Source organism: Salvia splendens, chromosome 2, assembly GCF_004379255.2.
Source record: "Salvia splendens isolate huo1 chromosome 2, SspV2, whole genome shotgun sequence".
NCBI lineage: Eukaryota > Viridiplantae > Streptophyta > Magnoliopsida > Lamiales > Lamiaceae > Salvia > Salvia splendens.
In genome coordinates, this window is record NC_056033.1 from 34,858,838 (window position 1) to 34,873,270 (window position 14,433).

A 14,433-nucleotide genomic window follows, 5' to 3' on the forward strand; every position below is an offset into this window, starting at 1 on the left:
TGGACGCTCAAAAGAAAACATTTTGAATACCATATTTTGGCATTTCTATTTACGGAGTAACTAACTAACAAACAAAATGAAGACTTTTTAAAATAAATTTTAATTAACAATAAATAAATTTGTTCGCTGAACGCGATTTACAAACCTAATAAAAATTCAAACTCAACTGAATAAATAAATGGGTTTAAAACTAGTAGGCTTTTGTAAACGAGCTATGCCTGTGGGCCACTGGCTTCGGGATATAAAGTACGTACTCCTATACTCTACTCAAATGTAAATACTTTTGTTTTGTCACAACATACTTAATTCAAAATACTATGAAATACGAACCGGAGTTAAAATAGTGATCAAAAAAAGTTTTTAATTTAATGACGTTGTTTGGAAAATAAAATAGCTTGTTTATAGATAGGACGAAATTGTCCTTATTGCCAAGATAGTGTAACTGTATTAGTTTTGTCTAGAAATACTATTAGATATGTAATTATTGATTAAGCTAGCTAGATTAATGGTTGGAAGGAAAGATTACCGAGAATCAAGAGGGAAGATTACCAAGAATCAAGACACTAATTTCCTGCAATCAAAATCATTGAGTTATTAGTGATTGATTCTTACTATGTATAGGAGATTATGCTAGGGTAATTAACTTACCTTAAGATTGTATTGTTGAGCCTATAAGAGGCGTGAAATGTTTATACTCAAATCAATGAAATAGAGAAAACCAATATTCCAAAACCTGTTTTAACATGGCATCACAGCCAGAATCATATTAGGGCTCAGATTATTCGATCATCACAGCCCCATCCTATACCAATCCCGGCCAAAATCAACAAGAAACCAGTGAGCAAACAGATCCAAATCAGTAACCAAAAATGTCATACGAGAAACCAACAGATAAGCCGACAGAATTAGAGTCATCAAGCAGTAAGATACGAGCGAGTAAGAACGTGACAGTAGCGTTCAAACTTAACGGGGGAAATTACCCGTTATGGTCGCGATTGATGAAAGTCGCGATTGGGAGCAGGGGAGGCTACTCCCATATAACTGGAAAGCCAACTCCACCACTGCCGGGAAGCAGGGAGTACGGCGATTGGGAGGAGACAGACTTGATCGTGTTCTCATGGATTGTCGATAATATCGAAACCGATATTATTGCCGACTTCGCCCATCACCAATCGGCTAAGGCTATTTGGGACAGCCTAGCCACAACATACGAAAGCGAGGCCGACCTCTACCTCGTTTATGACCTGGAGGATAAAGCAAACACAATCAAGCAGGGATCAATGGATTTAGAGACCTATTACAGCAAAATCCACGGGATGTGGATCAATATTGATCAGTGTCAAAAGCAACCGGTCGACTGTTGTGAGAAAGGTGTGAACCAGTTCAGGGTCTACACCAACACCAAGAGGCTGCTCAGATTTCTCGCGGGACTCAACGATGAACACGAGGGAGTCCGGAGGGACATCCTCAAAGAAGTATCACCCCTCCGCTTGAAACCGCCTATGGGTGGGTTAAAAAGGAGGCGGCCCGACAACGGCTAGGGCCACCGGAATCCCCAAACACAATCACCCATGGCCACGAAGGAGGAGACTCGGGAGGAATCGGACACGGATTAGCAGCGCAAGGACAACGACAAGGATACCGGAATGGAGCCACAAGTCAAACCACCACCACTCACCGCCCGGGGAACAAACCAATTGACAAATCCAAGCTTTGGTGCTCCCACTGTGGGATGCAAAAGCACACCCGTGAAACATGCTTTCAATTACACGGGTATCCCGAATGGTGGGAGGAGCGACAAACGCCGAAAGCACGAATGGCGGTTGGAGTCGCCGTCGGAAATGAGGCGGCGAAAATGCCGATTGGAAGTCGGGACATGGCGACCAGTCGGGGGAAGCAGAAGGAGGAATCGGAGGCCCCCAGCGGAGGCGGGAATGGTGGTGGGATGATCGGTGCCGGCAATTTCACCGGAAAGACGGGAAGCCGAAGTGGATTTGGCGGCGGGAGTCATGGCGGCAGGAGTCAAGGAGGTATCGGGTTATGGGTGCAAAACCCTAACCCCAAATTCCCTAAATTACATTCAATTCCCACTTATTTGCAGAATGACCCCCCAAATCCTTTGAAATTAGAATACAGACCCCATTGTTTGCATGATAGCCATCTGACTTGTGATAAATTGCATGATGGACCCCACATTTCGAACTATTATGAAGAGCCCCCAGATTTTGTGAAAAATAGGAAATCTAGCCCTATCTCACTTAAAAATAAATTTGAGCCCTTGAACCACATTTCCGCTGCATTTACCGTAAAGAAAAATGATGGGGGTGAAAGAAGGGGTTGGATATTTGATTGTGGAGCCACCGACACAATGACTCCGAATAAAGATGATTTTTGTAGTTTTAGTGATATCACTAAGACTTATATACAGACCGCTAGTGGGGAATTAATTACCGTGGTTGGGGCGGGCACTATTGAAATTTCCCCAACCCTGAAGTTGTCAAACTGTCTTTATGTCCCAACGTTGTCTCAGAGATTGATGTCTATAAGCCATGTAACAAAAGAGTTGAATTGCACTCTGCTGATGCATCCCGATTTCTGTATTTTGCAGGATATTCGGACGAGGAAGATACTTGGGCGTGGCACTGAGAGTCAAGGGCTCTACTATGTGGACGAGATAGCTCACCAAGGCAGTGTGATGCTGGCTCACTGGACCACGAAATGGGAGATTTGGCTCTGGCACCAACGACTGGGACACTCTTCCCCTGGTTATTTTAGTTTACTTTTTCCTAAACTTTCTATTCCAAAGGATTTTTCATGTGAGACTTGCGTTTTGGCCAAGAGCCACAGACAATCATTTAAGCCTACGAATACCCGTATGAATTCTGTTTTTTCTCTTGTTGTGGGGGCCTGCACCTATTATTGGGGGGAATGGTTTGAAATACTTTGTGATTTTTGTGGATGATTGCACTAGGATGACGTGGATATATTTCTTAAAACATAAGTCTGAAGTGATTGACAAATCCATTCTTTTCTTTAACCTTATCCAAACCCAGTTCCAGACTACTATAAAGACCCTTCGATCCGACAATGGGAAAGAATTTGTAAACCAGAAAATGACAAACTTTTTTTTCCGAAAAAGGCCTAGTCCATCAAACCTCGTGCCCTTATACACCAGAACAAAATAGGGTGGCAGAAAGAAAAAACCGAACCATCCTCGAAATAACCCGAGCTTTGATGTTTGACTCTAAAGTTCCTACCCATTTTTGGCCCGAAGCCATTGCTACCTCGATCTACCTCATAAACAGACTTCCCACTAAAGTCCTAAACACAAAAACTCCTCTCGATACACTCTCCAAACTCACCAAAATACCCACACACCTTAATCTCCAACCCAAAGTATTCGGGTGTACTGTTTATGTTCACATCCCAAAACATGAAAGAACAAAATTATCACCCTGTGCTACCAAGTGTGTCTTTGTGGGTTACGGGATTAACCAAAAAGGGTATAGATGCTACGATCCAACTACAAAACGGGTAGTCACCACAATGAATTGTAATTTTTTGGAAACCGAGTTTTACTACCACACCCACCTTAGTAGTCAGGGGGAGAGTGAGTCAAACAATACAGTCGACTACCTAAGTTGGTTTGTGCCTGAATCAAATCTCTCCTACGAGGACCCAACAGAAAAGGTTGGGACTGTCGCCGAGCAAGTCTCAACCACAGAGTCCTCTCAACCGCGTCCTAGTGCCTCTCCTCAGCCGGTATCCGAAACATCTGAGGTAATTCCCGACTCACCTCAAGAAAATCACCATTCTACTGATGCTACTAATACAGAAATTGTAGACACAACTCTAGATGAAGACACGGGTCGATATATACTCCCACCACGAAGCAATCGAGGAATACCACCAAAGAGATTCTCACCCGAAAAGATCGGGAGGAAAAGTCAGTACGCTGTAGCAAACTTCGTGAAAGGAAATCTAACCAAGATGGCTAGAGCATTTGAAACAGCACTATACGAAGAAGAGGAGATTCCTTATACAGCCGAGGAGACAATGAAAGTCAGACATTGGAGGGAGGCTATGTTCGTAGAAATAAATACTTTATTGAAGAACAAGACATGGGAAGTCAGCGAGCTTCCAAAAGGGGCTACTACCGTTGGTTGTAGATGGGTGTTTACAATCAAAAGAAGACCAGATGGATCCATTGACAGGTACAAGGCAAGATTGGTGGCGAAAGGTTACACTCAGACTTACGGCATTGATTATGCCGAAACATTCTCACCAGTGGCTAAGATCAACACAGTAAGAGTGTTGTTCTCTATAGCAGCTAACCGTGATTGGCCGCTACATCAGTTCGACGTGACAAACGCCTTCTTGCATGGAGAACTAACCAAACCCGTATATATGGTTCCTCCGCCCGGGTTTACTGGAGACGTCTGTAAGCTGAAAAAGACGTTGTATGGTCTCAAACAATCCCCTCGAGCATGGTTCGGGAGGTTCACTAAGGTCATGAAGAAGTATGACTACCGCCAGAGTAATTCAGACCACACTCTGTTCCTCAAGAAGAGGGATGGTAAGATCACATGCCTCATTATTTATGTTGATGATATGATTATCACAGGTGATGATGAAGATGAGATAGATCAGCTGAAGAAAAATTTGTCCATGGAATTTGAAATGAAGGACCTTGGCAGCCTGAAATACTTCTTGGGAATAGAAGTGCTCAGATCGAAGCAAGAGATCTTTATCAATCAACGAAAGTACGTGCTTGACATTCTAGCAGAAACATGAATGATTGACTGCAAGCCTGCAGATACTCCAATGGTTCAAAATCACGGCCTACAGATTCGTAAAGGAGCCAAACTCGCTGACCGAGGGAGGTATCAACGATTGGTTGGGAAACTCATCTATCTATCCTACACCCGGCTAGACCTCGCATATGCCGTTGGGGTCGTAAGCCAGTTTATGCATGCACCACAAGAAGAGCACTGGGAAGCAGTGTTGAGAATAGTACGGTACTTGAAGGGTACACCGGGCCATGGAGTACTGTTCAAGAAACATGGATATCTAGAGATACATGGATACACGGATGCAGATTGGGCAGGGAATCCAAATGACAGAAAGTCAACCGCGGGATACTTTACCTTTGTTGGAGGTAACTTGGTAACATGGAGAAGCAAGAAGCAAAAGGTGGTAGCCCTGTCAAGCGCTGAAGCAGAATTTCGGGGTATTAAGAGCGGATTGACAGAAATACTATGGCTTAGGAAGCTCATGACCGAGCTCGATCTCAAATTAACTCAGCCGTGCCGATTACTGTGTGATAATAAAGCTGCCATTAGTATCTCAGAAAATCCAGTTCAGCATGACCGAACCAAGCATGTGGAGGTAGATCGACACTTCATAAAAGACACAATCGATGCAAAGGTGGTAGTATTGCCTTATGTCAAGTCAGAAGATCAACTGGCGGATGTCTTGACCAAGGCAGTAAGCTCGCACTCTTTCCGAAGTGTATTGGACAAGTTAAGTATTGGTGATCCCATCACTTAACTTGAGGGGGAGTGTTGGAAGGAAAGATTACCGAGAATCAAGAGGGAAGATTACCAAGAATCAAGACACTAATTTCCTGCAATCAAAATCGTTGAGTTATTAGTGATTGATTCTTACTATGTATAGGAGATTATGCTAGGGTAATTAACTTACCTTAAGATTGTATTGTTGAGCCTATAAGAGGCGTGAAATGTTTATACTCAAATCAATGAAATAGAGAAAACCTGTTTTAACATTAATGATAAAATTATTTTATACTATTTAATTATTTGAGGATATGTAAATTTTGTGAGATCAATTATGAATAATTAAAGGAGTATTTGGTCATTAAAAAAATATAACTATCTGATCATATCTAATGTGAAGAAATTTTGAGAGAAGAGAACGAACCACGCAATACCAAAATTTTCATATTGCTAGAAAGAAAATTAGATTAGCAAATGTTGTGGACAAATAACAGAACATTTACTCCTCATTATCAACTACCTAAACCACATAAATTTTTTTGTCTTTTTCCACCACAAAAATAAAAAATGGTAGATGATGTCAAAACACAGCATAACCTGCAAAGACAATACACAAATCTACTTACTTGTGCAACACACACACACACACACACACACACACACTATATATATATATATATATAAACCTCATTCATTCATTCATCACACACACAAACACACAAGTTGTAGTAGCTGAAAACAAACATGGAAACACTAATTTTTTCCTTATACTCAAACCAAGTGTCAGCATTGATTTTATTGGCAGGGACAGTGGTGACGATCTACGCAACCCACTGGATGTACCGATGGAGAAATCCCAAATGCAGAAACGGCGTCCTCCCTCCCGGCTCAATGGGCCTCCCTCTCATCGGAGAAACCATTCAGCTCGTCCTCCCCAGCGCCTCTCTCGACCTCCCTCCCTTCATCAAGAAGAGAATGAAAAAGTATTTAATATATACACATGCAAAACTGTTTTTATGTATGGCTGACCTGGCTCCTATCAGGTATGGCCCCATCTTCAAAACCAACGTGGCGGGGAGGCCGGTGATCATCACTGCAGATCCCGAGTTCAACCACTTTCTCCTCCGGCAGGACGGGAAGCTGGCTGACACGTGGTCCATGGACACTTTCGCGGAGGTCTTCGACCAAGCCAGCCAGTCTTCTAGAAAGTACACTAGAAACTTGACACTGAATCACTTTGGTGTGGAGGCTCTCAAGGGGAGGCTCCTCCCTCAAATGGAAGCCATGTCTAGGAAAGTCCTCTCCACTTGGGCTTCCCATCTCTCTGTTGAAGTTAAGAGTCAAGCTGTAACGGTATAATATATCATTCTTTAGTGAATGAATCAAGAATTGATGATCAGTACTCATGAATGTTCTTTCTTTCATTGTCTGAGCAGATGTCCATTGATTTTGCGGCTGGCCAGATTTTCAGTGGCGATTTGGAGGATGCGCCGTTGAAGATAAGCGACATGTTTAGGGATTTGGTGGAAGGGCTGATGTCTTTTCCCATCAACATTCCTGGCACATCACACCACAAATGTCTGCAGGTACTCTTCTGTTTTTGACATGATCAAAATTTTATTATATGTCATAACTGGTGATTTTTGGCAGATTCACAAAAAGGTGAGGGAGATGATGAGGGAGGTTGTGACGAAGAGGCTGGCGGAGGCAGAGAGGCGCCACGGTGATCTCCTGGACCACATCATTCAAGACAAGAGCACGGACTCTTTCATCAACGACGACTTCATAGTCCAGCTCATGTTCGGCCTCTTGTTTGTCACTTCTGATTCCGTCTCCACCACATTGGCTTTAGCATTCAAGTTGCTGGCTGATCATCCCTTGGTTTTGGAGGAACTCACTGTGCGTAATCTGCATAACATCATCAAGCTTTTATAATCTATCTCATGAGAATTAATTAATTATCTGATGATTAGGCCGAGCATGAGGCCATCTTGAAGAAGAGGGAGAACTCAGACGCTACCGGCCTCACATGGGATGAGTACAAATCAATGACATTCACACTGCAGGTGATCAATGAAGTTCTCAGGCTGGGAAATATAGCTCCAGGCTTCTTTCGTCGCGCTCTCAAAGATATCCCAGTAAACGGTATAGAGGCTCATCTGATAAACTATAACTCAATAAAGGATATCCATGTTAATGCTAACTGTTTGTAAATGAATAATATAGGATACATAATTCCTCAAGGATGGGTGATCATGATTGCTACAGCCGGCCTTCATCTAAACCCGAACCAATTTGAAGATCCACTTAAGTTCAACCCATGGAGATGGAAGGTTAGATCTTTTCTGTCAACATAAATTTCAAAATTGTGGGCTAGCTAGTACAGTACTTATTTAGAGCATGAATGCAGGAGATTCAACCGAGCGTCGTGTCAAAGTGTTTCATGCCATTTGGTTCTGGTATGAAGCAGTGTGCTGGTGCAGAATACAGTAGAGTTCTTATTGCAACATTTCTGCATGTTTTGGTCACCAAGTACAGGTAAAAAACAGAGAAGCATGTTTTCAACATACAAAGAGTTTTGAGATTGATGAGAAAGTATAGTTTCTGATCATGAATCCAAATTGTTTCTTTATTTTTTGGTTAGATGGGATTTGGTAAAGGGAGGCAAGATTGTGCGGTCGCCGATCATCAGATTTCCAGATGGATTTCACTACAAGATATCAGAGAAACATTAGCTTACATAATTTTACTATGTTTGATCAAATAAACTTCAAGTTGTTATGTTGTCTATTTGGTAGTCTTTATGTGTGTAATAAGTATATTTCATGTTGGGAATGTCCAAATAAATGCAAGTAGTATTACTATTATGTATGCTTCAACTGGAGATGTCAATTTCGCAATGTCCAAATTCAGTTTCCAATTCCATCTTGGGAATGGGAATGAGAATGTCCAAATAAAGGAAATAGGATTTGTTAGTTGCATTTTTTAAGTAATCCTAATTAACTAGAGATTGATTGATCTGCATTAAGTTGAGATTGAGAACTAGTACATCCTGTAACTAAATAAAATTTGATATTTTCAGTGTAAAATAAAATGTAGAGAAAATTTGATATTTTCAGTGTAAAATAAAATGTAGAGAAAAAAATGAAATTAATTCGTTCACGATGGGGGGACTTTCCCGTTCCGGAGGCGAGCGCCTTATCCATTAGGCCACGCGAAAAATATGTCACTCAAATCAAATTAAATTTATTTATAAGAGCATCTCCAATGGTGGACGTCTTGTCGGACGTGCGCGACGGGCGACCGGGACTTCCGCTATTATGGTAGGGGAGGTCGGATACGGACGTCGGCGCGACGGGCGGGCGGACGTCCGTGGCGTGGGTCGGACGTCCGATTTTTAAATTTTTTTTAATTTTTTTTAAACTCTATGTACGGCTCGTTGAAATTTTATTTCCGTAAACGTAAGTTGTTTTATTTGTGAATTTGCGATTTTTTTTATTGTGGGAAATCCTAGTGGGAAGAGCGATGGAAAGGGCGGATTGTGAAGGGGATGTCATAGTGACGTGGCAGTGGGATGAGAAGTCCTAGTGACGTGGCGGGAGGTGTTTTCGGTATATCCTAGTGGATGTCCAAGTGGGACATCCGCCCACTGGAGATGCTCTAAGTCTATCATCACTGCCAAAGGCGCAAAACCCAACAAAACCCTAACCAGATGTCCTTCTGTTCAATTGATTGTTGTATCCGCTGAAAATCGATGGCCCTGTCCTTAATCCAATGCTCCAAAACCCCTAAATTTCTGCCCACTAATAATTTTCTGAAATCCCGTTCAGTTCCGCTTCAACCTACATTTCTTAGGTGATGATAATTTTAGTTTTTACTCTTTTATGGACTGCAGCTTTATCGTTTTTTGTTTTTTTTCCTTATCTTCTCATTATTCTTCTTTTCAATATGAACGTTGGTGTTTTGGTTCCTCAGATTTTCTACATTGCAGCAACGGAGCGGCAAAGGATTTATTTGCGCGGCATTTTCTGCCGCCGGAAGTTCTGGTTCAAGCAGCGATGTAAACCCATATGAGGTAATTTGTAAATTTTATTTTCTGAAATTCAACCGCTATTGGTGAAAGTGAAAGTGATTCTAGATATCGGCCAGACACTTTGCTATAGGCACGAGCTAGAATTCTGTGCCACAGTAAAAGCTATGGGTTCGTTTGATCAACTTCATCAATTTTTGTAGGTTCTTGGTGTAAACCCTCTTGAGGGATTTGATATGGTCAAGGCAGCTTACAAGAAAAAGCGCAAGGATGCCGAGAGGAGAGGTGATGAAGCTGCAGCTGCTCAAGTATGACTTACTTATTACGCTCTTTTTTAAAAAAATGGATTTGTTTGTTTCTCTGCTAAGCATTGTATGTTGCTGAAGTTTGGTATTTATCGTTGTTCGCATCCTTTTGTAGTTGGAAAAAGCGTATGACAAAATCATGATGTCTCAGTTGACAAAAAGGAAGCATGGCGAAACATTCGGTTCATTTAAGGTGTGCCACTCTCCTTTTCTACTTTCCATCAATGCGTTGGCTGTATTTGGTTAATGATTAATTTGTTCATTACTGCTCTGGTCACAAACTGAAGGTTGTATTTTCTTATAATTTCATAAGAAGCACAAAAAATTGACGAAGGAACTGCTGAAGTAATATCCCTTCCATTGGATTGAAAAAGTGAACCAATTGCCTAGACATGGAGAAAATTACATATCATAAGTTTGATCTTCAATTTTAACAGTGCCACCTTGATAGTTACCGTTATCTGATTTTTCATAGTTTTCATTCCCTAGCATCAAGCTTCATCCTGTTAACAAGGTTTTCAAATTGTTTTTGACTGGCATGATAATGAAGTTTCTTACTTTCTTTAGTTTTGATACTTCTTGTAGTCTAATCATTTGACTGCCACAATAACAAAGATTCTCCTCCTTTTTTCTTCAATTCATCATTAAAGAGCAATCTTTGTTTTGAGCTAAGTAACTAACTTACACAACAAATGTGCTTCAAGTGTGCTCAGTAACAATAAGGTAATCTTTTCATTATTGTGTTTTGGTGGTGGTAGATGTAGATGTTGGTTGTTTTTTTAATATCATAACAAGAAGCCTGTATCCTGGATTTAGTCCATGTCAATAAAAGTATATGTCGTATTAGTCCAATAAAAATGTATCTGCATGATAGTCATTCTTCTATATATTTGACTCAGGTTTCAAAAGATATAAAGTATGCTGATAAGCTGCCAGTCGTTCCATGGGGACCAAGGTATGCATTTCTTCTAATTGAGAGTCACAACTTATGGAAATTATTGCTGTTATACTGCTATGAAATTGGTTCTTTTCTGTCAATCTTCATTATCCTTTAGATAGCAGCTACTCTTACGCCCTGTATGTACTGATACCACTAATCAAATTTTAGTCATATGGAACTTTGTATCAGTCCACATGTTTATGATAGATGCATAAAATTCATCTCTGAGATAGTGAGATTTCTGTGGTTCATCTATAAGTGTTTATGCCACTGAATTGAATGAATAAATTTTGTGCTAGTTTTGATATTCCTATCTGAATTAGACATATTCTCTAAATTTCTTGACATTTCTATTATTGCCCTTTGCGAACTCCTTTTATTTTTGATTTTTTCCTTCTGCCTTTGGGGTGAAAGATCTTATGAGGTACATTGTTCAGGTTTACCAAATCTGAGGCCAAAGATATTCAAATCAACTTGGCAATATCAGCTGTCTTTGTAAGTAGAAAATTATTTCAATTCGCCTTTTTAATTGCTGTCATTGTTTCTTGGAGCACTATTCCAGTAGATTGATGAGAAAGATGTCAGTTATCACTTTTAGAAATTGAATTTTTAAGTCTTACTCTCTTAATAAATTCTAACATACTTAAGATACTGCCTGAAGATATATTAAGTATGGAAGTGTGGTCAATGACTCAATTATTATGACTTCAGCCCTGCTCCATATGTGAAAATGTTGATCTCAATGAAGGTATAGCTCAAAATCATTTAGTTCCTGTTATGTCGTTTTTTTTAACTTGTACACAGAATTTCCATCCGAGCTTGTAGAAATGATGGCCCCTGTAAAAACAAGAACATGTTTGCTATATAAGAACCCTTAACGTCTCTGCCTTTAGGATTTTTTATTGCATTGGATTAATAAAAAGATAAAGTGCCAGGTGTCGTAATTCTGTGCAATATTTGTGCATTTGAGAAGCATGACTATTGACTAACATAGATCATTTGCCTTGCTCATTCTGCAGACAGCTTGGATATTTATCAAGCGATATGCTGAATACAAACCTTTGCAATTTTTGGCATTTGTGTTTGTCTATCGGATATTTGAGAAGTTAAAAGCAGTTGAACCTCCCTCATCTCCGACATTTAGTGTAAGTTCTGATGAGAAATTGATGGTTTTTTCAATATTTAATGGCTTTTTCTTCAAGAAAGATTTTCAATTTTTCTAATTGGAAATGTTAGTATTAGCTTCAATAAGTGATCTCTCTACTCCTGTTTTTACTGCAGGAAGAAGGTGGTGAGGATGAAGGGAGGATGTTGAGAATGGGTAAAAGGCTGCTCCGATCTCTTTCGCTGGTTTTTGGCTGTTTAGCTTTTGCCTCTCTGGTAAGTGGAACAATCCAAGTTATGATTATGTATAACACTGCTAAGTGGGTCGCTGAAAGCTTAGACGTCTTCTCATGCGCGTTTCATAGTTTAGATCCTATGGATAAAATTCCAACTGTATTGATGGGGGATAGTTTACTGTATGATATCTCTATTATAAACATGCAGGGCTACACTGGTGTTTTAAATGTGATCGAATATGCAGCTGGCTTTGTACCTGTTTTCTTGTACAACAACCAGGTAATAGCCACTCCGTCTTATATTGATTAGTATGCTTATGATTGAATTCCTTTGAACTCAAAATCTCATGATAATTTTTGTGTTACTTATATAGTACTCCATCTCAGAGTGGCACTTAATCTCGTGTTCATGTCAGAAACATCTTCAGTTCATTGTGTGACTGACATATAGATAGCGGTCGAGCAATAATAAAATGCATGCAAGAAATTTTGGCACTTGACCGGCCCATTAATTTTGAACTTTTCATTGCTGAATATGCTTTTCTGCCGTACTATATCTGTCTACTACTCTTTTTCCTACACTTTAGGTGATTATGTATGGTTGTGTTCGAGAAAATTACAAATCATTGGTTTATGGTTTTTCAGGAATTGCTTGTAACTGCATCATCAGCGCTCATGCTCTACATTCTAGCCTCATACTACCGATGAGCTCCTACACTTACGGATTTGTGGTTGGTGGTGGCATTCACTAGGGCAGAAAATTGTTAGATTGTTATCAGTGCCTATCAATTGAGGAAAAAAAACAGATTTCAGCTTCTGTATAGGATTTCAAATTTTGGAACTCGGACTGTTGTTTTTTTACTCCTAGTCGAGAAAATCAAATTACTAAAAAAGAAAATGATAATAATTTAATTAAGCTTTTTTGCCCTTTTCTCAAATAAATATTGCTGTGCGGTGAGAATTATTTGTGCGGATACTGTTAATCATGTAATTCAGTTACGCCTATACTATATGCACCTCAGTTGTTCAGTGATAAGATTTGTCAACATTTTGACGTAGGTTTTGTTTGATCGAAGAAGCTTTGTTGGAGAAATTTCTGGCAAAGTTGACCCCAAACAAATCTATACTAATATAAAGTGACAGTTTAATGAAAAGACGTATTTACCCTTTTTGGCGGGAAAACATTATAGTATGTGAGAGGGCATTTTGGTAAATCCAGTTGGCTAAATTTGGAGTTTATTTTCTAATTTTTTTTTGTATTCTGCATCCTATATTACCTTTCTTTTTTCAGAGATTTACCGATTTGAAATTGGAGAGAAAGCCGAGAGACGGCTGGCGCTGGCGGAGCTCCAGTGATCTGGTTAGACGGCGCTTTCGCCGAGGAAGGGGAAGAAGCTGCTGTTCTTCTCCATTTTGGGAAGGAACAAATGGTGAAATTGAGATAGGAGGCGAAGCCGGCAGCACACTGGCGACGCAAGGGGGAGACGATTTCGCCGAAAGGAGCGGAGTGAGAAGGAACCACCGCTACTGTGTTCTCCAAATTGGGAATTTACGTTGAGAAGGTTTTGTTTAAGAAGAAGACATATAATTGAGAGAAAGGAAAAGGAGCTGACGGAGCTTAGTATAAATTGGGGCTGCCCAATTCTAACTTAATTTGGGCCATTTCTTTAATTGGGCTCTAAGTGTAAATGGTAGAGATAAGGTGGGTAATTTTAATTAGTTGATGGGCCACTACTAATTTTAGTTGGGCCAGTAATCAAATTAATAATTGGGCCGAGAATTATTTATGTTTGATTGGAAAAAAATATATTGACTTGGAGCTCAATTAAATAATTTTTTTCTCGAATAATTTATCAAGTTCCCGGTGATTGGAAGTATTAAAGTTGGAGACGCGAAGGGCCGACCGGCGTCGCCCCGCGACGCCACAGGCGGCCTTAAGAAATCTTAAGAAAAATTCAAAGAAAAGGATTTAAGAAGAGATTTTAAGAATCCATATATCATTAATTAAATTTTAAGAGAATAGAATTTCTCCAAAATTAGTAAAGGGGATATTACAGTTATGCAAGAGCAGTGAAGCCCGATTTAGGATTTAAGAAAAATTCTATAAGCCGAGACTAAGAGATAGATGTTATCCTATATGGTGCATGCATTCTTTTCTTAGAAAAATAGTTCAAGTATTAATTAGCGTGTCACGCTATTTTCTAAAGGAAATTATTCAAGGGGCAAGTGAGGCCAAACGAGGATTTGTTAATTGGAGATAAGCATACCAGGTGGGCTTTCTTTTAATATCCAGCACATTAGT

General features: G+C 40.0%; 2 protein-coding genes across 2 annotated transcripts; both read left to right on the top strand.

The window, feature by feature from the left end:
• Nucleotides 1-6,260: 6,260 nt before the first annotated feature.
• Nucleotides 6,261-8,357, top strand: LOC121792381 (cucurbitadienol 11-hydroxylase-like). The gene is made up of 8 exons (XM_042190299.1): nt 6,261-6,499; nt 6,560-6,869; nt 6,953-7,102; nt 7,167-7,415; nt 7,490-7,661; nt 7,743-7,849; nt 7,927-8,054; nt 8,161-8,357. The coding sequence occupies exons 1-8, from the start codon at nt 6,261-6,263 to the stop codon at nt 8,249-8,251; spliced, it is 1,446 nt and encodes a 481-aa protein (XP_042046233.1). The 3' UTR covers nt 8,252-8,357.
• An 828-nt stretch (nt 8,358-9,185) lies between these two features.
• LOC121792380 lies at nt 9,186-13,047 on the top strand. Its single transcript, XM_042190298.1, has 10 exons — nt 9,186-9,371; nt 9,492-9,591; nt 9,750-9,854; nt 9,967-10,044; nt 10,751-10,806; nt 11,229-11,286; nt 11,811-11,936; nt 12,073-12,171; nt 12,340-12,411; nt 12,777-13,047. The coding sequence occupies exons 1-10, from the start codon at nt 9,271-9,273 to the stop codon at nt 12,837-12,839; spliced, it is 858 nt and encodes a 285-aa protein (XP_042046232.1). The 5' UTR covers nt 9,186-9,270; the 3' UTR covers nt 12,840-13,047.
• Nucleotides 13,048-14,433: the final 1,386 nt, after the last annotated feature.

Excerpts from the sequence above, each read along its gene's own strand:
- LOC121792381 (XM_042190299.1), top strand. The coding sequence starts at position 6,261 with ATGGAAACACTAATTTTTTCCTTATACTCAAACCAAGTGTCAGCATTG. Across the intron at positions 6,870-6,952 it reads TTAAGAGTCAAGCTGTAACG|ATGTCCATTGATTTTGCGGC; the intron begins GTATAATATATC and ends TTGTCTGAGCAG. Across the intron at positions 7,662-7,742 it reads CAAAGATATCCCAGTAAACG|GATACATAATTCCTCAAGGA; the intron begins GTATAGAGGCTC and ends TGAATAATATAG.
- LOC121792380 (XM_042190298.1), top strand. The coding sequence starts at position 9,271 with ATGGCCCTGTCCTTAATCCAATGCTCCAAAACCCCTAAATTTCTGCCC. Across the intron at positions 10,045-10,750 it reads AAACATTCGGTTCATTTAAG|GTTTCAAAAGATATAAAGTA; the intron begins GTGTGCCACTCT and ends TATTTGACTCAG. Across the intron at positions 11,287-11,810 it reads TGGCAATATCAGCTGTCTTT|ACAGCTTGGATATTTATCAA; the intron begins GTAAGTAGAAAA and ends CTCATTCTGCAG.